This window comes from Lithobates pipiens, unplaced genomic scaffold (genome assembly GCF_037356315.1).
Source record: "Lithobates pipiens isolate NorthernLeopardFrog02 unplaced genomic scaffold, aLitPip1_a1.2 Scaffold_16, whole genome shotgun sequence".
In the NCBI taxonomy this organism is placed as follows: Eukaryota; Metazoa; Chordata; class Amphibia; order Anura; family Ranidae; genus Lithobates; species Lithobates pipiens.
In genome coordinates, this window is record NW_027507748.1 from 165,185,465 (window position 1) to 165,209,638 (window position 24,174).

General features: G+C 43.5%; 1 protein-coding gene across 1 annotated transcript in view; it reads left to right on the top strand.

Moving 5' to 3' along the window:
* The window catches only part of MAP3K15 (mitogen-activated protein kinase kinase kinase 15), a 287,980-nt gene that overhangs the window by 196,231 nt on the left and 67,575 nt on the right, over positions 1 to 24,174 (top strand). The window contains exons 15-18 of the mRNA XM_077480742.1: positions 2,093 to 2,226; positions 2,790 to 2,917; positions 12,133 to 12,263; positions 20,016 to 20,121. Coding sequence (XP_077336868.1) covers positions 2,093 to 2,226; positions 2,790 to 2,917; positions 12,133 to 12,263; positions 20,016 to 20,121 — 499 coding nt within the window. The remainder of the gene's footprint in view (positions 1 to 2,092; positions 2,227 to 2,789; positions 2,918 to 12,132; positions 12,264 to 20,015; positions 20,122 to 24,174) is intronic.

Sequence of the window (24,174 nt, forward strand, 5' to 3'; positions counted from 1 at the left end):
AGTGCCACCTATCAGTTCCCATCCGTGCCACCTATCAGTGCCACCCATGAGTACCCATCAGTGTCGCCTATCAATGCCCATCAGTGCTGCATACCAGTGCCACCTATCAGTGCCCATCAGTGCCACCTATCAGTGCCCGTCAGTAAAGGAGAAAACATATTTATTACAACATTTTATAACAGAAACAGAGAAAAAAAATTTTTTTTTAAATTTGTTTCATTAAAAATAAAAATGTCAGCAGTGATCAAATACCACCAAAAGAAAGCTCTATTTGTGGGAACAAAATGATAAAAAATTTGTTTGGGTACAGTGTACGACGCCCTCGAAGCAGCCCTCGAAGCAGCAGATGACGGAGAGCAGTGTCTCCACGTACTGCTAGACCTAAGTGCAGCGTTTGATACAGTAGATCACAATACTCTACTCGTCCGCCTCACAGAAGTAGCCGGAGTCCGAGACATAGATCTCCAATGGTTCGCGTCCTTCCTAGGAAATCGGTCACAGACAGTGAAACTAGGAAATTTCCTCTCCGAAACTCGGGCAGTCATCTGCGGAGTCCCTCAAGGCTCTCCTTTGTCACCCGTTCTTTTCAACATTTACATTCGCCCACTCCTTCAAATCATCAGATGCTCAGATCTCTGCTTCCACTCTTACGCTGACGACACGTAACTTTATTTCCGGATCAATGGAAAAAAAGATCACCAACAACAACTTGAAAACTGCATCAAATCAATAGAGGACTGGATGACCACTAACTCCCTCCAGCTGAATGAATCAAAGACAGAGCTTCTTATCTTACACCCAAATCATAAGCCCGCAACCAAAACATCCTGGTCTCCACCAACCGCCTTTGGGCAGACTATCTCCCCAAAGAACAAAGCGAAGAGTCTCTGGGTTATTTTAGATGCACAAATGTCAATGGATGCGCAAATAGGAGCAGTAGTCAGTGGATCTCACCATCTGCTGCGCATGCTTCGCAGACTCATCCCTTTTATCCCAAAGAATGACAAAGCAGTGGCAGCTGGAACAATCATTAATTCACGACTGGACTACGCAAATTCGCTTTACATAGGATTACCACAATATCAACTTGTGAGATTACAACTGATCCAAAACACGGCGGCAAGGCTGATAACAGGAAAAAAAAACCTGGGAATCCATCTCTCCTTCGCTGAGGAGCTTACATTGGCTAACCGTAAAAAATCAGATCACGTTCAAGACCCTTTGCCTCACCCACAAATGCGTGCATAGAGAAGCTCCGCAATACCAAATGGAGAAAATAAATCATTACACACCAAACCGCAGTCTTCGATCAGCCAACAAAAACCTCCTCCTCGTGCCCAAAGCCCGGTATAAATCCAAGGGGGATCGGAGATTCGCTGTCCAAGGGCCTCGGCTATGGAATGCTCTACCAATCAACATCCGCCTGGAAGAAAATCACCTGGCTTTTAGGAAAAAACTCAAGACCTTCCTCTTTTAGCAGATGATCAAAGCTCGCCACAGCGCCTAGAGGCGATTCAGTTCTCATTGTGCGCTATACAAGTATTTCATTCATTCATTCATTCATTCAGTGTAGCATGACCGCGCAATTGTCATTCAAAGTGCGACAGCACTGAAAGCCAAAAATTGGCTTGGGCTGGAAGGGACAAAATTGCCTGGTATTGAAGTGGTTAAAGTCTAAGGCTAGGTTTACACAACTGTGGCTACAATTTGATCCCAATTTCAGTTTGACTTTGTAGTGTGAGTCATTTGCATTCTGGATTTGGTTTGCATATTCTGTGGTCCAAAATTGCGCCATGCTGTGCTGCATTGATGTGAATAGGCTCCATTGAAAATAATGTGATTTCCATTGGCGTGTGATTCAAAGTCGCAACTGAAATCATACTAGTGTGAATCAGACCTGACCCTTCAGCTGCCTGACCTTACATACTGTCACACAATTCCTCTGCATGCATCAAATAATGCATAAGAGTGTGAAATAATAGATCTCCATCCCTTTTTACATAACTTTTTCCACCTGTGGATGTCAAAGCTATGTTTGATTTTCTGTATTTCTTAATTAAAAATGTTTCTGAAATGTTGTGCAATATTTTAGTATGAATATGACTATGATGAAAATGGAGATCGAGTAATCCTTGGCCGAGGAACTTATGGAGTGGTATATGCAGGCAGAGATCTCAGCAATCAAGTCCGTATAGCAATCAAAGAAATTCCAGAGAGAGACAGTAGGTGAGTTGTGAATGAATCCACTTAGTGTTGGCTTATGCTTGTAGTAAATGACGATTTTAATACCAGAGTATGGGATGTAGAAGTGAACCACATTCTGGGTTTCCAGAAATTGGCCTTCTGGTAAAATAGATTGCAGGGCTGGATTTGGCAGATTGATCATTTCTTATATATTCGCCTAATGCTAAATATTAAAAAGGCCCATATGTGTCCTTACAAAAATAGTTTGTTTGGGCCAGCTTGGTCCAATCAAATCTGAAGGTGACAGGAAACCTGGAGATCAGCTTTAAGAACCCTACGGTAATTGGAATTACTCTGCTGCGCCTGCCTTCTTCTGATGGTCCAAAAAATTTTTAGTTCCCTAATGGGTTCAGTACTTGTTTGCGGCTGACATTTATCAGTGCATATAGCCCATATGGAAAGGTAGCTTATTACCCAATGGGGATTTTAAATTATAAACACTCTTTATAATTTGAAAAAAAATAAACTATTTTAACACTAATCATTTTCATGTTATTGTATCATAATCTGTTGTATTCAAAAAATACTGTTTTGTTATTTTACAGATATTCCCAACCACTTCATGAAGAGATTGCACTTCACAAATATTTGAAACACCGCAATATTGTTCAGTATCTTGGCTCTGTTTCTGAAGATGGGTACATCAAAATATTTATGGAACAGGTTCCAGGAGGTTTGTATTAGCCACATTTTGTATTTTCTACAGTGTGCGATAATTTGTTTGGTAACACTCAGTTTTAGTTTTTAGGGGTCATGTTTGCTTTAAGTACATGAGTTAAAATATTAGCCCAGTTCAAAGCAATGAAAATAAACAGTATATAACAGAAACGGGTGAAGAAATGAATAAGTCTATGAGGATGATTTACCAAATGCAAATAGGCTTTTCACTTTACAAGGGAAGTTGCACCTTGCAATGGAATTTTCCACAGATCTTGGTGAATGTGAAATTCCACTTTGCAGCAAATACCCAATCCTCAGCAAGTAAAATAAAAAATGTAATTTTTGCTTGCACATGATTGGATGATTGAAGTCTGCAGAGCTTCACCATATTCACTAAAGTTTGTGGCAAATTCCCTTGCAAAGTGCAGTTTTCGTTGCCTTTTAATAAATCAATTCCTACTTATCAGTAAATTATATACCCGCTTAGTCAGCCTTAATTCAGCATTCCCTTTTGCTCACATCCAAACGTTCTGTCACACAGTAATGCAGCAGAATAGCCATACTCAGGCCATGACTTAGATATCAAGCCACAAGGTAAAATTGGACAGACACTCACAAGACTTGTAAGCCCTTGTACACACGGTTGGAGAAACTGTCGGAATGAGTCTTATCGGACCGTGTCGTCAGATAATCCGACTGTGTGTGGTATGCATCGGACTGATTCCATCCGAATCTCCGTCCGACCCAATTTTCCAACATGTTGGAAATATTTCCCGACCAACTGGGCCGGACGGACTTAATCCGATCATGTGTAGAGCATTTTTATCGGACCAAGTGCCACGCATGCTCAGATCAAATTCCTACATCAAAGCTATTGGCTACTAGCCTGAATGTAGTCCCATCGTAACAAAATTACGTCATCACGTTCTGAAAGATCGGATTTTTCGCCAGCTTGGCCTGACCGTGTGTATGCAACAGTTTTGGACACAATCCACGGACTAAATCCGACGGGCAAAATCCGACGGATTTGATTGGCAAAATCTCCGACCGTGTGTACGTGGGCTTAGACCTTATGACCAAGCAAAGTGTAAAATGGGTGTGCAGTGTGTTTTCTGAGGATCACCTCCACGTCAGTAGAGATGGACAAACTTCCGGCGAAACGTTTCGCGAACCGCGAACGCGGCCAAAAGTTTGCGAACCGCAAAGTTCGCGGCGGGCCCCATTGACTTCAATGGCAGACGAACTTTAAAAACCTACAGGTCATATTTCCAGCCACATTTTTATATATGAAATTTTGACAATTTAGGACTCAGGAGCGCATGAAGGCAATGGAGGAGAGGAAAGGTCAGGGTAGGCTATGAAGAGGGTGCAGGAGATGATCACCAGCACCGTGGTATAGAGCACTGACACCAGCACCGTGATATAGAACACTGACACCAGCACCATGATAGAGTGCACTGACACCAGCACCGTGATATAGAGCACTGACACCAGCACTGAGATAGAGTGCACTGACACCAGCACCGTGATATAGAGCACTGACACCAGCACCGTGATAGAGAGCACTGACACCAGCACCATGATAGAGTGCACTGACACCAGCACTGTGATATAGAGCACTGACACCAGCACCGTGATATAGAGCACTGGCACCAGCACCGTGATAGAGTGCACTGACCCCAGCACTGTGATAGAGTGCACTGACCCCAGCACTGTGATAGAGTGCACTGACCCCAGCACCGTGATATAGAGCACTGACACCAGCACCGTTATAGAGAGCACTGAGACCACACCAGCACCGAGATAGAGAGCACTGACACCACACCAGCACCGTGATAGAGAGCACTGACACCAGCACCAAGATAGAGAGCACTGACAGCAGCACTGATACCAGCAACTTGCTGTTGGGCCCCAAAAATATGACACCGCTCAATCTCTTCAAACAGGAGGGTACGGGCATATAGTGCGGTGTGCTTTTTTTGTACAAGGAAGTGAGCCAAATGTAGAAAAAAGGTCTGTGTGCTCGATTAAATAAATTGTTTGTAGAGATATACATGGTCTACTGGTCACATGTGTTGAATTCCCCCGAGATCCATGCCTCATTCATTTTTATAAATGTGAGGTAGTCAACACTGTCGTGAGCTAGGCGAGTGCGCTTATCGGTCACGATCCCCCCTGCTGCGCTGAACGTCCTTTCAGACAGGACACTGGACGAGGGGCAAGCCAACAGTTCCATTGCAAATTGGGCAAGCTCTGGCCAGAGGTCAAGCCTGCCCACCCAGTAGTCCAGGGGTTCATCACTCCTCAGAGTGTCCACATTGGCCATTAACCTGATGTCGGTCTAGGCGTTCCCTGATGCTTGATCCGGATGAGACCTGTCGATGGGTCGGCTGAAAGAATGACCTCATATCAGAAGTCACCAACACATCTTCAAACCACCCTCTTCTTTCAGGCGCTGTTGGATTGGTACCCGCAACTCTTTCTCTGGGAGTGGGAATTGCTCCTCTGCCAGCGCACGCAAAAGCAGAATGCAGCATTTCTCGAAGCAAGGCCTGGAAGTGCTCCATTCTGACAGCCCTCTGTGACGGTGGTAACATTTCCGCCATTTTGTGTTTGTACCGGGGGTCTAAGTACGTGGCCACCCAGTACTGGTCCTTGACCCTTATGCTTTTTATACGGGGGTCCCTATTAAAACACTGGAGCATGAAGACCCCCATTTGCACTAAACTGGAAGCGGTGTGGTGGCCAGGCTCCTGCTCATCATCCAGGACAATGTCGTCCTCCTCGTTCTCCTCTCCCCATCCACGCACAACAACAGGGATCCCAGAAAGGTTTAAAACATGCTCTTCTTGCTCCTCCTCATCCGCCCCGGCACCATCCTCCTATGACTCCTCTTCAGACTCCTGTTGTTGGCTTGTCTCAGATAGAGTAGCCCCCCCCGGGAATTCATCCAGCATTGCGACTTCCTCATCTTCCCACTCCTGCTCCTCCACGGCTTGATCAATGACACGACGCAATGCACACTCCATAAAGAAGGCATAAGGTACCATGTCACTGATGGCGCCATGGCTGCGACTAACCAGTTTGGTAATCTCATCAAAAGACCGCAGAAGTCTGCATGCATTGCGCATGAGCAGCCACTGGCGCAGTAAAAAAAAACAGCTCCCCAGAACCTGTTCTGCCGCAGAGTTCATACAAGTAGACGTTAACTGCACGTTTCTGCTGGAGCAGCAGATCTTCTGAAATGGGCCGAGATTTTCCTTGCCTGCTGCAAGATGTCCTGGACCCCAGGGTAGTTGACAACGAATCGCTGCACGACCAAGTTTAAGAGGTGTGCCATGCATGGCACGTGCATAATTTTGCCCTGTTTCAATGTGCTAAGTAGATTGGCACCGTTGTCAAACACCACTTTATCAACTGTCAAATTGAGCGGTGTTAGCCACTGATCTGCCTGTGAACGCAAAGCTGAAAGGAGTGCCGGGCCAGTGTGGCTCTTGGCTTCCAGGCACAACAGACGCAGAACGGCATGGCAACGTCTCACCTGGCATGTCGAATAGGTTCTGGGGAGCTTGGGCGGCGCAGCGGAAGAGATGCTAGCAGCGGAAAAGGAGGAGTCAGCCGAGGAGGAGAGGGAGGAGGATGGAGTAGGATGAGGAGGAGAAGAAGAGCCAGGCCTGCATGCAATCTGTGGCGGTAAAACCAAATCTACACGGGTGCCACAGGTTACATGCTTGACGGCCGTCAGAAGGTTCACCCAGTGGGCAGCAAAAGTGATATACCTTCCCTGCCCGTGTTTGCTAGACCACGTGTCTGTGGTCAGATGTACCTTGGCACCGACACTGTGTGCCAGAGATACATTCACTTGCCGCTGAACATGGCCATATAGCTCTGGGATGCCCTTCTGTGAGAAATACTTCCTTCCTGGGACCTTCCATTGTGGTGTTCCAATGGCCTCAAATTTTCAAAAGGCCTCAGAGTCCACCAGTTTATATGGCAGTAGTTGGCGGGCTATGAGTTCTGACAAGCCAGCCTTCAACCGTTGGGCAAGAGGGTTATCCGGCGTCATAATTTTTTTACGCTCGAACATTTGGTCCACGGAAGCCTGTCTTTTTGCAGAAAAACTTGAGCTTGCCTTGATGAAAGGTGGAGTGGAGGACAATTGTGAGGAGAGAGGAGAAGGAGAAGTAGAAGACGAGGCTGGACGGTGAGAGCCTGGAGTGTGGCTTTGTGTGTTCCGTTGCTCCCACTGGGCTCGGTGATGGCAGCTCATGTGCCTTCTTAAGGCGGTCGTGCCTAGGTGAGTGTTGGGCTTACCGCGTTTACTGCAAAGATTGCAGATGGAAACACTATTGTCATTAGCGGACACGTTAAAAAAAGCCCACACTGTGGAGCCATGTGACGGCGTCCTGGGAGCACCAGATGTGACCGTACATGGTTGATGTCTTGCTCCTGATACATTCGCATTCTGCTTTGTCCCTCCTATGCAATCTAAGTTCTTCCTGCTTCTCCTCCCTATCTGCTGGTCCATATCTTCCTCTGAACTCCCCTCCTCTTCCTCTCTTGTGGGCACCCACGTGGCATCACTAGACACGTCATCATCGACGTCACCTTCCCCACCGCTATAATTAGAGATCTCGGAGTAGGCAGCAAACAAACCTCCTCCTTGGGCTGATCTGGGTACTGTCGTCAGACTGCTGAGCGGCGGTTGTTGCTACCTCCACTTCCTGATCCAATACCAAGAGTGGCTGCGCATCGGAAATGTCTTGATATGGATCAGAAAATAATTCCTGTGACTCAAGCGGAAGGTATATGGTGGTGGTGGTGTTGGTGGTAGTGTCTTTGGGGGTGCACATAGCAGAGAGTTAAGAAGAGGGTGCAGATCGAGAGGATGAGGAGGGTGCAGAAGAGTAAGGCTGAGTGAGCCACTCAACCAAGTCTGGTGCATCCTTTAAAGTAATCGCACGCACCTTCTGCAATTTGCCACTTTGGCTCAAGTCTGTTGCTCCTGCCCTATGCCTACCACCCCTGCGGAAGGGCCTGCCTCTTCCTCTGCCTGTCATTTTTTAAATGACCCTGTGACAAAAGTCTCTAGAGAAGTGCAGTATGTACTGTATGTGGAAGAAGGGATATAACACTCCGCTTCAATCTGTTGTTTTTGTGGGCCACTGGTCTATCACACTAGTTATAATACTTTTTTTTAATCGTGTTTGGCGCTCTCTGTAGTATCGCTGCAGAACCGCTCAGCAGTCACAATGCTGCACAGTGGAAATGCACTATACTATAATTTATATATTTGCAAGTATTTTATATGTGTATTACACACCTATATACTGCACACCAAGTAGTACATCTATACCAGTCCTTACAAGGACCTTTGTGGACCAAGTGGCTAGTGATTTGCAGACTGTACCTCAGTCCCTACACTGATAAAGGATTGCTGCAGAATAGGGCAGCAATCTGCAACAGTGCACCACAACCCTCCAAATAGTACACCTATACCAGTCCTTACAAGGACCTTTGTGGACCAAGTAGCTAGTGATTTGCAGACTGTACCTCAGTCCCTACACTGATAAAGGACTGCTGCAGAATAGGGCAGCAATCTGCAGCAGTGCACCACAACCCTCCAAATAGTACACCTATACCAGTCCTTACAAGGACCTTTGTGGACCAAGTAGCTAGTGATTTGCAGACTGTACCTCAGTCCCTACACTGATAAAGGACTGCTGCAGAATAGGGCAGCAATCTGCAGCAGTGCACCACAACCCTCCAAATAGTACACCTATACCAGTCATTACAAGGACCTTTGTGGACCAAGTAGCTAGTGATTTGCAGACTGTAGCTCAGTCCCTACACTTATAAAGGACTGCTGCAGAATAGGGCAGCAATCTGCAGCAGTGCACCACAACCCTCCAAATAGTACACCTATACCAGTCCTTACAAGGACCTTTGTGGACCAAGTAGCTAGTGATTTGCAGACTGTAGCTCAGTCCCTACACTGATAAAGGACTGCTGCAGAATAGGGCATAGGGTATAATATTCTATCTATATTTGGAAGAAAGTATATTATACGTGTACAACCCTATATACTGTACACCTATACCAGTCCTTAAAAGGACCTTTGTGGACCTAATAGTAATAGCTAGCTAGTGATTAAACTGACTGTCCCTGCTGCACACAGCATCCTGTCCCTCCCTGCACTGACAAAAGACAGACTGCTGCAATCACCAACACAGCAGTGCACTGAACCCTATATACCGTACACCTATACCAGTCCTTAAAAGAACCTTTGTGGACCTAATAGTAATAGCTAGTGATTCAACTGACTGTCCCTGCTGCACACAGCGTCCTGTCCCTCCCTGCACTGACAAACGACAGGCTGCTGCAATCACCAGCACAGCAGTGCACTCAACCCTATCTACTGTACTACATCTATACCATACCAGTCCTTAAAAGGATTTTTGTGGACCTAATAGCTAGCGATTTGTGTCACTACAGTCTCTCCCTGCTCCACACAGCGTCCTGTCCCTACACTGAAATAAGACAGAATGTAAAATGGCCGCCAGATCAGGTCTATTTATAAGGTAGGGGGAATGTCCAGTTGTCCATGTGCTGAAATGTCTCAATTGGCTATCCTGTACCCCGTGATGGATGTGTCATCATGGGTCAAAGTTCTGTCTTGCCTACACACGGTCACACCAAGTTCCGATTGTTTATAACGCGGTGATGAACAACATGTACGACGCGACTAGAAAAAGGAAGTTCAATAGCCAGTAGCCAATAGCTTCTGTCTCATAGTTGAATCTGAGCCTGCGTGATTTTTGGCATGTCGGAATTGCATACACACGATCGAAATTACTGATAGAAAGTTTTTCTGTCGGGAAAATTGAGAACATGCTATCAATTTTTGGCTGGTGGGAATTCTGACAGCTAAATTGCGATGGAGCATACACACGGTCGCATTTTCCGATGAAAAGCTCTCATCTGTCTTTTTCTGGCCAGAATTCCGATCGTGTGTACGCGGCATAACGAGCAGGGCTCTATGATTCCTACTAGCAGCCAGAGTCCACCCCGTGTGAAAGGGGACTTACATTACCATAACTACCCTTCTGAGAATTTACACTGCCATCTCACTACTACAAACTTGCATAGTAATCGCAATCATATTTAGTGGTGGCTGGTGCAAACACACCCAGCCACCCCCCCCCCCCCCCCCACAAGGTTTTCACTTCCCTGGTTCTTCCTCCCGACCAATCCAGTATTAAGACTGGCTTCCTGTTCTGATTGGCCAGTAGCAAAAGCCGGTAGACTATAGCGAAGATTGATTTGCTAATGTCACAAGTGGGTGGAGAGCACAACCTTTTTGAAGCCAATTAGAGCCTCAGACTCTAATCATGTGCTTAAAAAAAACTTGTAGAAATCCATGCCTCTGGGACCCCGCATGGAGATTAGGGGGGGCCTTATTGGCCAGCTTCCACTAATCATAATTGTCAACATAGAGAGATAGGAAACCTGTAAAGGAAATGTATTAAAGTGGAGTTCCACCCATATAAAAGTCAGTAGCTACAAAAAGTGTAACTGCTGACTTTTATTAATTGGACACTCACCTGTCCCACGGTCCAGCGATGCGGGCGAACAAAGACCCGCTCCTCTCCCCCTCCTGTCTACAGCATTGTCACTGTGGGCTGTAGTTTCATAGCTGGGCACACACTGTGCATGTGCCAGCCGTGCTGCGCACTGTCACTGGCTGGACAATCATCTGGGACCCGCGTCCCAGATGATTGCCGAGAGGGAGGGGGGAGAGGTGAACTTGCTTCCGGCGCCGCGGTGCCCCGGGAGGAAGTGGGAGCTGGATCCCTCTAAAAAGAGGGTATGTGCTCCCCCCCTAAAAAATGACATGCCAAATGTGGCATGTCAGGAGGTCACCTGCATTTAAAGTAGAAGTTCCATTTTTGGGTGGAACTCGGCTTTAATAAAAAAATTTAACTACACTTACCGGTACTTTAAAACAATGTAACTCATCCAGTCGATACCACAGAAATGCTCCATCCAATATACTGTTCCCTTCTGGCTTCATCATGGGTGTGCATTTTTTATTTTTGCATTCCCTTCTTTGTACTGTCAAGTTATACTAAATAAAAAAGGGCAAGGAGAGCATTAATCAGAGAAACAGTCAAGAGGCTGATGGTAACCCTGGAGGAGCTGCAGAGATCCACAGCTCAGGTGGTAGAATCTGTCCACAGGACAACTATTAGTCCTGTACTCCACAAATCTGGCATTTATGGAAGAGTGGCAAGAAGAAAGCCATTGTTGAAAGAAAGCCATAAGAAGCCCCGTTTGCAGTTTGTGAGAAGCCATGTGGGGGACACAGCAAACACGTGGAAGAAGGTGCTCTGGTCATATTGAACTTTTTGGCCTAAAAACAAAACGCTATGTGTGGCAGAAAATTAGCACTGCACATCACCCTAAACACACCATCCCCACCGTGAAACATGGTGGTGGCAGTCTCATGTTGTAGGGGTGCTTTTCTTCAGCAGGGACAGGGAAGCTGGTCAGAGTTGATGGCACAATGAATGGAGCCAAATACAGGGCAATCTTAGAAATAAACCTGTTAGGCCCCTTTCACACTGGGGCGGTGCGGGTGTCGGCGGTAAAGCGGTGCTATTTTTAGTGCCGCTTTACTGTAGTTTTAGCTGCGCTATTCGGTCACTAGCGGGGGGGGGGGTTTAACCCCCACTGGTGGTCGGAAAAGGGTTAAAACTGCACACAAAGCGCCGTTGCAGTGGCGCTTTGCCAGCGGTATAGCCGCTCTGCCCCAATGGTTCACCGCTCCAAAGATGCTGCTAGCAAGACTTTTTTACCGTCCTGCTAGCGCACTGGAGTGAAAGGAGCCGCTTTTTTCAGGTGCTACACAGTCGCTATTTTTAGCGCTGTAGCACCTGAAAAACGCTTCAATGTGAAAGGAGCCTTAGAGTCTGCAAAAGACTCGAGACTGCGGTGGAAATTCACCTTCCAGCAGGACAACGAAACCCTAAACATACAGCCATTTTGTTTCAGATCGATTTGTGTCAATATAGAAACAAGCATGATATGATATATCATTATTCTTATTTTTATTCTTATTACCATTTGAATTTTAAAAAAAAACGTTTGTTTTCAATTTAAATGAAAGACTGCATTCCTGTATAGTTGGCGAATTAACCTTATAAATGACTCTCTTTCTTTACACAGGTAGTCTTTCAGTTCTCCTGAGATCTAAATGGGGTCCTATGAAGGAACCAACCATTAAGTTTTACACTAAGCAGATCTTGGAAGGTTTAAAGTATCTACACGAGAATCAAATTGTACACCGAGATATAAAGGTAAAATCTTGATAAATTCCCATAAAATATGCATTTTTTTTTGTATACCAATTTTAGGGTTGTTAGCAGAATATATTTTAACAGTCCTGACAAACTAACAGATTGGTCTGTTTGGTAACTGAACTGTGTATTAGCGAATGGCAGGACATCCTCATTATTCATCACTGTATTTAGAGATAGACTTAGTGCCTTTCTGCAGTTTATGTCAGGATAATTTGATGTACACAGGTGGCCTGATTCACAAAGACCAGCCAAAGGCACTCTACATTTATCTAAACTGGAGCAGTGTGTATATGTGTGGCAGCATACAAACAACTTTGCATAGATGTATGGTTGTCTAAAATATTTGAATTCCTTTTCTTTCTGTATATGGAAAATGGCACTGTCATTTTTTTAATAAAAAAAAACATATCTAAGTACTTTTTTTTACTAATTGATATACAGCTGACACATGACCCAGCTCTTTCTTAGCCTGTCTGCAGGGAAACAGTGACAGGAGGAGCTTCTAGCCCTCTGCTGCTGGTCAATAGCCTTTGGAATACAGAGTAAAAATAAATAATATCAAGAAACTGTTTAACTGCTTGCCGACCGGCTCACACCAATATACGCCGGCAAAAGGGGGCGCACAGGCATATTAACGTACCTGTACCCGCTGCAAGTTCCGTGAGTGTGATCGCGTGTCCCGCAGACTCGATGTCTGCAGGGATACCCGCGATTGTCTCACAGAGAGGAAGAACGGGAAAATGCTGATGTAAACAAGCATTTCCCCATTCTGCCTAGTGGCAGTATCACTGATCTCAGCTCCCTGTAATCACACATCATGTCATGTCACACATAGCCCCTCCCCCCACAGTTAGAATCACTTCCTAGGAAAACTTAACTCCTACAGCACCACCTAGTGGTTAACCCCTTCACTGCCAGTCACATTTACACAGTAATCAATGCATTTTTAATTGCACTGATTGCTGTATAAATATGAATGGTCCCAAAATAGCGCCAAAAGGGTCCAATCTGTCCGCAATAATGTCGCAGTCACGATAAAAATCGCTGATCGCCACCGTTACTAGTAAAAAAATATATATTAATAAAAATGCCATAAAGCTATCACCTATTTTGTAAATGCTATAACTTTTACGGAAACCAATCAATAAACCAAAAATATGTAGAAGAATACGTATCGGCCTAAACTGAGGCAAACAAAAATGTTTTTTTTTTATATATATATTATTATATTATATGTTTTGGGGATATTTATGAGCTGTTTTTTGGGCTTGGAGGAGGGAGGGAGTGGGCTGCAATTTATCACTATGTGTACACCCACATGCGTGACTCTATAGTCACATGGGCTGCTCAGATATGATCAAGGAGAAAATGCTCAGCATAGAATCACAACTGAGCATGTGCACTAGGGCTGCTCTTCAGAATCCCCAGCTGCAGTAGGGATATGGACAGGGGGGGTGAATAGAGAACAGCAGGATCAACCAGATTGTTTGGCAGAATACAGAAAACAAATCGTATAGTGACTGAGTATGAACAGCATGTAATACACCATTTATTGATAGTTTTAAATGATATGGGATTAATGATACTTTAACAAAATGTTCTTTCTAAATTTTAAAGCGGGAGTCCGCCGGGAGTTCCGCCGTTTTTTTTTTTTAAAAGCCAGCAGCTACAAATACTGCAGCTGCTGACTTTTAAAATAAGGACACTTACCCGCCAAGCGCGCCCGCGATGTCGGCACCCGAAGCCGATCTCTCGATCGTCTCTCGGGTGCTGCCGCCGCCATCTTGGTTATGGGAATGAGGAAGTGGAGCCTTTCGGCTTCATTTCCCGGTTCCCTACTGCGCATGCGCGAGTCGCGCTGCGCAATAAGGATGGTCCCGCTGTCTCTGGGATCCATGTGTTTCCCAGCAGGCAGCGGGGGACTTTCGGAAAGGGGCGTAGATTCTGCAGAATCTACGCCCCTTTCCGCAGATAGCTATGCCGGAAGTGGGTGCAGATACCTGTACTGTACAGGTACCTGCACCCCCCTCCCCCCTGAAAGGTGCCAATTGTGGGGCTGGAGGGGGGGAGGATTCCAATGAGATGAAGGTCCACTTTAGGGTGGACCTCCGCTTTAATGTCTTGATCCGTGACCTCAAAAATAAACTAAAACTTTCAAAAAATGTTGCTGTTCGAGACTCTTGACTCAAAAAAAGGTCTGTTTCTTGTAAATGTATGTACATAGGTAGATTTATTTACTAAAGGAAAATCCACTTTGCACTGAAAGTGCACTTGGAAGTAAAGTCGTTGTAGATCCAAGGGGGACATTCAAGGAAAATAAAAAACAGCATTTTAGCTTGCATATGATTGGATGATAAAATCAGCAGAGCTTCCCCTCGTTTCAGATCTACCCCTTAGATTTAGAGCGACTGCACATCCAAGTGCACTAGCAGTGCAAAGTGGATTAGCCTTTTGTAAATAACCCCCATAGCGTGCTTCACAGTGCACATTGGCACCTTGACAGTGGACAGAAGTCAATCGGGCAGAACTTGTTCTGCAGGTGATTTCAGACCTCATTCGGGTTTTTGTGTATGTGCCATCTCATGTGTATTTTGTAATCAAGTCAGAAGTTACTTGTGATGATATAACTAACTCTGAAAAGTTGCTTCAATCCCCTCTAATTATGATATAAGTCTGGTAAACCTAATTGTAGCTCTGTATTTTCTCAACAAGAATAATAATTCAATTATTATTGAGTCTCCCTACTTACAACAATTACAGCATATAAGGAATGTTTTGTTGTATCTTCTATTTTCTGTCTTATTATCAAATTACCATTTGTATTGAATTGGTTGCAAAATTCCAAACATTGCCTGAATGTATTAAATGTCATTGACATGCTTTGACTAGAAATGCGTGCTTTAGGGGTCTTTTCTACTTTAATTTGAACAATCTGCTGCATATTTTAGGTAACTGTAAAATATTTAAAGAATTTGGGAAATATGAATTGTGAAAACTCGTTGAAAAACAGCGCTGACCAAAAAAGTTTTAAAATTAAAAATAATCAAGTGTTGATGAAATAAAAAATATGATTAAGAAAATTGAATAATAATAATAAGCTCTTGCTGCAACCCAATGTGAGACACACACAATATACGATAATCTTAAAGAAACAGCTACGTTAAAACTTATAAGAAACCAAAATTATAAAGTGTCATAATCTTTCCTATTTTTTGCAAAAATCTCGAAGGTTGCAAAATAGTGCAAAAAAAGTTCAATGAAACAATAATTTTCAAATATATAAACTGTCCGAAGAAGATGAAAGATAGATAGGATGATGAATCTCAGTCCATTTCAGTGACTACAAAACCACCCTTCACGCATGTAGCAGGTGCACCCAGAGGAAAGAGGTTTATCCACCACCAAATTCAGTGAGGCTTACCAGCTGCCAAGATCTCTTTTTTAAGGAGATCATACGAGCTTGCAAATAGCACGTCCCTGGTCCCTTTAATAGGCTCTACTGGTATCTCCAACTTTCATGCCCTCTTCTTAAAGCGTCTCCCGTTCCACCACAATCATTTAGAGGTTAAATTAGATGAGTTCAGTATGTGGTGAAAATCGCCAGTCCTGGAGTCTCATAAAAGTCTTCCCTTTGCAGCCTGGGGCACTGGTGTGATCTTACAGGGATCCAGAAAATGCTGGGAACCAGGAGGCAGGAAACAAGAAGCAGCTGGTCGTGACTTCACAGGAACAGGAAATGTGATTATTCACAGTGGCAAGGAATAGTAATGCATTTCGAAGCTACAGCTTCTTCATCAGACCATTTCGAAGCTACAGCTTCTTCATGGTCTGATGAAGAAGCTGTAGCTTCGAAATGCATTACCATTTCTTGCCACTGTGAATAATCACATTTCCTGTTCCTGTGAAGTCACAACCAGCTGCTTCTTGTTTCCTGCCTCCTGGTTCCCAGCATTCTCTGGATCCCTGTAAGATCACACCAGTGCCCCAGGCTGCAAAGGGAAGACTTTTATGAGACTCCAGGACTGGCGATTTTCACCACATACTGAACTCATCTAATTTAACCTCTAAATGATTGTGGTGGAACGGGAGACGCTTTAAGAAGAGGGCATGAAAGTTGGAGATACCAGTAGAGCCTATTAAAGGGACCAGGGACGTGCTATTTGCAAGCTCGTATGATCTCCTTAAAAAAGAGATCTTGGCAGCTGGTAAGCCTCACTGAATTTGGTGGTGGATAAACCTCTTTCCTCTGGGTGCACCTGCTACATGCGTGAAGGGTGGTTTTGTAGTCACTGAAATGGACTGAGATTCATCATCCTATCTATCTTTCATCTTCTTCGGACAGTTTATATATTTGAAAATTATTGTTTCATTGAACTTTTTTTTGCACTATTTTGCAACCTTCGAGATTTTTGCAAAAAATAGGAAAGATTATGTCACTTTATAATTTTGGTTTCTTATAAGTTTTAGCGCAGCTGTTTCTTTAAAAATATGAATTGTACCACAGACATGCAAAATACTAAGTAAAACGGTCAGCACATATAATTGAGGTTTTAATCTAGATCACCAGGAAGGATCTTGCTAAATAAAATGTGATTTTCAGTTTCCTGGAAACCAGTGTTTAGGTTTATATTGAACACATGCATCTTCCTGCTACAGGTCTATCAATGAAGAGGGAAAAAAGGAAAAAAGAAAAAGAAAAAAGGAGTATTTATACCATGACGTTACAGAGATCTGTATCTATAGGTATAAAGGCAATTCCTTCCTCGGAAATAATGCACTATATATATATATATATATATATATATATTATATATAGCGCATTATTTCAGATGATTTATTATTATCATCATTATATATATATATATATATATATACACACACACACACACACACACACACACACACGTTAATTTATTTATTTATTTTTTTCTTGATTGGTGTCTGTGTGTTATATTGGTATATATATATATATCCATGGAGGTCAAAGAATGCAAAGTGGGTGTCTGCAAAGAAACAAAGTTCCAAAAGAAAGGCGGTCAGTAGTAGTGATGAGTCAAATGTACCTGTGTTCAGTTTGGGGTATGACAAGGGATGTCATTCACGAAATATGGTCATGTCCATAGTTGGTCAATGATGTCACCTGGAATACACTACCCTTGGTTTACAGTCTGCTTCAGGGGTCAGGAGCTGTCATTTGCATGAGCGGCATGATCAGGCATGTCTGTGTTTTTTTTTCCCTCTGGTTAGTGGGTGTGGTTTATCTTGATTAACAAAGATATACATCACTGGATGATGTGATTGGTGATAGATTGACATTATGAAGCTGTTGAAGTTGGCAGCAATAGTAATACTCTGTCATCTCTAATCTTAAGAAGACACCTACATTCCCTATAGAGGATATTACCATATTCAAGGGCCCAGTGAAATAGACGTTATAAGCCCTCTTTTAGATCCACCCTTTTTTTTTTGGTAGGCTCTGCCATGCAGTCTATAGTTTCTTCCATGGCCCTTTGACCCAGACCCTTGCTGTCTATACTAAATGCATGGCCCATGACCCTAACTCCATCTTAACAGATCTCTTTGCTGAACACCTGTGACCTTACGCTACTGTGTGAATGGCTTGGCGGATATCCTTTGCCAGTTCAAGGATGAGTCTTCTTTCCAACCATATGCAGAGGAATTTTTGTCTTGAAAGCTGGTGATTGGAACTCCCATGAAAGAAATGCCTCAAGCATTCACCCTTTGAGGGAAAACACCTGTGTGGTTACCCCTTAGATCAGTACTTCATGGATATCATGAGAGAAAGAGCACTCTCCTACCCCAGAAAATAAAGGCTTTCTCTTTTGCCAGAAGGCCTTCTTCTCCTGAGACAAAGTAAAGTTGCCTTAGTTCCTTTCTAGTCTCCAGCTCTAAGCCTAAGTCTGTGAGAACCTTTTGTCGGAAGACATGGTCCTCCAAGTCAGGCAAGTCTGTCTTCAAACCCACTGATTGGGCATCCCTACTTGTTAGAACGGGGGAATGTCTGTAAGTCTTTTTGGATAGTGTCATTTCCATGGGATACAGAGTGAAGATTCAGGCTCTGCTTCCTCCCTGCTTCATGTTCTCAAATTTTCCTCCCTTTCCAAAAAAAAATAAAAACAGGCAGGTCTTCTTGTTATTGTTCAGTAGCTCCTTTTGCATGGGATCATCATCCCATTCCTGAAAGAGGAACACTTTCATGCTTTCTTCTCAAACCTGGTCATTTTTCTAAATCTAATGGGGGAGTTTGGGATCTGAAGAAGCTCAGCCTGTCCCAGTGGTTTCAGGAATTTTGCATTGTATTGGCCAAGTGTATCATTGCCTCCCATCCTCTGGGGGATTTTCTGGCTTCAGCTGACACTTAAGTCCCATACACACTATCAGTTTTTCTGCTGAGTTTTTCCTTCAGATTTACCAAAAACATGTAATATGAGGTCAGACCTTAGGAGTTTCAATTTGTGTGCAATCAGACCTTGCACTATGATTATTATTATACAGGATTTATATAGCACCAACAGTTTGCACAGTGCTTTACAACATGAGGGCAGACAGTACACTTACAATACAAATCAATACAGGAGGGACTAGAGGGCCCTGCTCGTTAGAGCTTACAATCTAGAAGCAATACATGGTTTTGGTAAACCTGAAGGAAAAACTCATCAGAAAAACTGATAGTATGTATGGGGCTTTACTTGCACATCACCATTGTTCCTCCTCATCAACGTTATCTGAATTTAGTAGTCGGGATAATCAGCATTACTGATTTGTTGCCCTTTCCTTTTGCCTGTCCACAGTCCCCAAATTTTCACAAAGATGCAATAAGGTAGATTTCTAACCCAGCACTGGAGTAAAGGAAACCCTTTGCCCCAAAGTTGTGGAAAGTTTTCACAACAGATGCCAGCCTGTCAGACTAAGGAGGAGTCCTGGATGCTTCCTTGGTAAAGGGGACTTGGGAATTGGAGAAATCCAGTTGGACAATGCAATGGCTGTAGCCTACATCATCAGGGAGGCACTGAAGGTCACACTGCTCAAAGTAATGCAGACTTGATGTTCTCTTGGGCATAGCTACCCTGTTCACATCCCAGGTGTGGAAAATTGGCAGAAGGACTTCTTAGCCTCAAGTGTCTTGAACTGGAGGTGTTGCAAGCCCTTTTCTGCAGGTTCAGGACACCGGACATGGATCTCCTGCTATCCATATTCAACAAAAACCTGGATAGTTTTATCCCCAGGTCCAGGGACCCTGGGGACTTTGGAGTGGATGCTCTGGTGACCTCTTGGAATCCGTTCTACCTGAACTACTCCTTCCTGAATCTCCAGCTTCTCCCTGTTCTGCTTCACAGTATCGAGATAGAATGCATTCCAGTGATTCCCATTGCACTGAACAGGCCCAGGAGCATGTGGTATTCTAACAAACTTAGACGCCTGGCAGACTATTTTTGTGCCTTTTTCGATCATCCGGTTCTTCTGTCCCAAGGCTCAGATCACCATGCTGCTTCTCAGTAGCTGGCTTTAATGAAGTTGAAGCTCAGGTCCTCAGCGGCAAGGTCTAACGAAGTTGGTCACCTCTACCCTCTTGAAAGCTAAATATGTCAGTGTTACCCAGAAATAGAATATTTCAGCTTTAATTAATAAAATATCTAACTGTATTCAGAGTTCATTATTGTTTGTTTTATTCCTATGCATCCTTTCCCATCCTGGATAATTGTAGTGTAACAATACTTTTCATCCTAGGGTGATAATGTGCTTGTGAACACATACAGTGGAGTGGTGAAAATATCGGATTTTGGTACATCTAAGCGACTTGCTGGAGTAAACCCATGTACTGAGACTTTTACTGGTAAGAGTCAGCAAATTAAATTCTATTGTGAGTAATTTTTGCTTTAGTGGCACCTTTTCCTCCTCTCTTTCCAACAGCCTCTTTTATGTCCTTCCATGCCATTATAATACACATTTCTGTGTCCTGTATGTCTTTTTCCTGTTTTTGCGTGTGTTACCTATACAGCTTGCATCATTGCTTGTTTTCTCTCTGTGTTGTCCATCTGGGCTTATAATTGTTTCACACATTATATTGCTGTTCCCTTTATTTTCACACAGTGACAAGCACAGTAGGGTACTTGCCTCCTAGTTATCTAGAGAGTGACTGGTCTGTTTGCAGAGTTTACTGCCATCCTGCGCATGCGTGTGGCTCCGTCTCTCTCACCTATTGGCCTGGGGGTGGGGGAAGGAGCTGAGTGGTGATGTCAAGGGCCACGGCGCAGGCTCCTGGAAGTGGGGATAGGTTACCTGTGAAAGACAGGTATCCTCTCCCCCCTCCACCTTACGAGGAATCAGATGAGTGGAAGTTCCACTTTTGGGTGGAACTCCGCTTTAAATATATTGCTTCCCATGGTGTTGCTTTTATCTACGTGGCAGCAAACATACATCATAAAATATGGATTGGAAAACTGATCCATTTTGTCAATGAAAAGTCCACTTCACACAGTAGTAATGAAGTCCTAAATATCATGAAACATACACTATATTACCAAAATTATTGGGACGCTTGCCTTCAATATTGAGTTGGCCCAACCTTTGCAACTATAACAGCTTCAACTCTTCTGGGAAGGCTGTCCAAAAGGTTTAGTAGTGTGTCTATGGGAATGTTTGGCCATTCTTTCAGAAGTGTATTTTAAAATGGGAAATGCATAGAACTGGAGTTAAAGTGGCCTAAAACCCAAAACCAATATATTGCAGACAGTCATTAGATGCAGTGGCTGCTTCAGGGGGGCACAGGGGGCACCTTTGGACAGCAGTATTGTCAGTCTGTGAGGAGGGGAGTATTCAGTGTTAGTAGCAGATTAAAATACACATAGCCCTTGTACACACGGTCGGACATTCCGACAACAAAATCCGTCGGATTTTGTCCAAAACTGGTGTTGCATACACACAGTCGGACAAAGTTGTCAGAAAGTCAGATCGTTCGTAACGTGATGACGTTATTTCATTACGATGGTACTACATTCAGGCTAGTATTCAATAGCTTTGGTCTAGGAATTTGATCTGAGCATGCGTGGCACTTTGTCCGATCGGAATTCTCTACAAAGAATTGTCCGATCAGATCATGTTGCCCAGCTCTAAAACTTTGTCGGTCGGATATTCCGACGGAAACAGTCCGATGGAGCCCACACACGGTCGGATTATCCGACAACACGGTCCGATCGGACATTTTACATCGGAATGTCTGACCGTGTATACAAGGGCTAACACATTGAAGCCAGCCTCTTACTTTATAAGCAGTCAGTTCTTTTTTTTTTCATTTTGGGATAAAAGTTTGATATGAATAAATGCCAATCATTGTAAGTACCCCTGCTTGTCTCATCCCTGTAGTAAATGTAGGAGAGCTTGTTCTTTTGAAAAATAGGGTTACTGGCTGGATCACCAGATAAAAATAGAAAGAAAAAAAAGAAAACAAATGCAGCCATCACATTTAAGAAATGGTAAGCTGCAATATAAATTAGTAAAGGTTTGAGAGAACAGTGCCGTTCCCTATCCTTTTGCATGGGCACAAGTGCAGGCACCATAATATTATATCCCATCATATTCTCTCTCTGGCCCTCTAGGGAACTATCCACTCTGATGTGTTTGCAAACTTAAAATAAAAGTTAAAACAGGTCTTCTTGTTAGTTCCCAGAGGGCCAAGGATTGCATTGTGGACCATGAAAGGTGTGGTATCTTTACCTAGACTTTCATTAAATGATTATTTGAATAGAAAGTTTCAGTATCAGAGAGCTATGAAAGGCTGGAAAAAAAAAAAATTAAAGCGAAACTGCGGTCATCTCACATAATTTGTACAAAAACATCTTTGCCATTCTGAAGCTTCCCTCCAACCACTGTGCATATTATTTTATGTATCCTGTGATTCTGTACTTGCCAAATATGCTGCAGAAATCTCCCTCCGCTGAGTCTAGCTGCATCTATTTTAACTTTGGGCAGCTGAAGCTGCTGCCTGTTCACTTCCTGGATTTACACAGTGGCACACCTCCAGCTCTGCAGCTCTGATTGGCCCTCTTATGACTCACCCCCCTCCCTTCCTGGCAAACTCTCACAAGAGTGAGATAGAGAGCTGTGCTTGATGTCATAAGCCTAGTCTAATGATCAGACAAGAAACGAGAAGTGGGCTGTATAAGGTATTTACTGGCAGAAAAAAATGTTTTACTATTCAAAGTTAAAACAACAAGGACAGAAGATTTATTAGATGGATGGAAGAAAAAATGACTGAAGGTCCACTTTAACTTGGAAATGTTCTTTCACTTTATGATTGATGCATTTGTATGCCCATGTTGTTTCTCACTTTAGTTTGGTTTAAGATTGGTCACCTATTACATATCTGTTAGTAAAAAATCAAATCTTAATAATATGTTGCAGCTTAGCAAACCCTTAGATTTGGTGGCTACTTTAGTTTTCTTTTTTTTTATCAATTATTTCTTTATTTTCACCTAGCATTTCTGCGATTAACACACTTTCAGTCCTAGGATGACTGTTCGCTCGCCCCACTGTATCAGCAAAAAATAATTGCAGGACTTTGCCCCTCTGTTGTTGTCCATAATTTGGAGGATTGTAGTTCTGTAGACCTCAGACACAGCTGAGAGCAATGTTGCTGTTAATAATAGTCAGCACAAAAAGGTATCAGTTCAGAATATTTCTGGTAGAATCAACAGAGGTACGTTTTGCACTTATCAAAGAGATAAAAGAAAACTGCTTTCAATGGTATATTTGAAGGCTAAGATCACCTTTTGGAACATGTTGCATGTTCCATTCCATTCCATCCATTCCAACTCCTGCCTCCAGTTCCCCCAATCCCTCTCTCGGTGTGACAGCAGGTGGGGATCTTCTCCCCACACCTGCTGTCACAGGCTGCATCATTCATTCACAGTTTCCTGTGAATTCATGAACTACAACTACCTTCAGCCACCACAGCTAACGGCTTGTAGTTATGAATGAACTGCAAGGGCACTGTTGACTGCTGTCATAGTTTATTCACAAGCCTTGCAGCTTTGCCAACTGCCCAGACTGCCTGTATGCAGGTAGGGGATGAAAGCTGCAGGGCTTGTCTGCAGAACCTGTCATTACACCCCTGACCCACTGAACAAGCTGGAGGGTCCCTCTTCTCTTCAGTCCCAAGTATACGGCACCCATGGTTGCCAAAAATTATTTCCAATTTTGATTCATCTGACCACAGAACAATTTTCCACTTTGCAACAGACCATTTTAAATTAGCTTTAGCCCAGAGAAGATGGCACCATTTCTGGATCGTGTTCAGGTATGGCTTCTTCTTTGCATGATAGAGCTTTAATTTGCATTTTTGGATGGTACAGTGATTTCTGTTCACAGTGATTTGTGGAAGTATTACTGAGCCCATGCAGTGATGTCCATCAAGCCTTGTCTAATGATGTCCATCATGCCATCATGCCTGGTTTTAATGCAGTGCCGTCTAAAGTCCCATACATTCTATCAGATTTTCTGCTGACTGATTCCTTCAGATTTACCAAAACCATAAAATATGAGGTCAAACCTTAGGAGTTTCAATTTGTATGCAATCAGGCAGACCCTTGCACTACATGGTTTTGGTAAATCTGAAGACAAAAATCAGCAGAAAATCTGATAGTGTGTATGGAGCTTTAGGTCCTGAAGATAACAGGCATCCCATATTGTGTTTCGGACTTTTGGACTTGAGATTTCTCCAGATTATTGCAATATGCTGATGCTGTTATGTACTGTATATGATGATATATTCAAGGTCTTTGCAATTTAATATTGAGAAATATAATTCTGAAATTGTTCAATAATTTTTAGACGCAGTTTTTCAAAGATCGGTGAACCTCTGCCCATCTTTACTTCTGAGATATTCTGA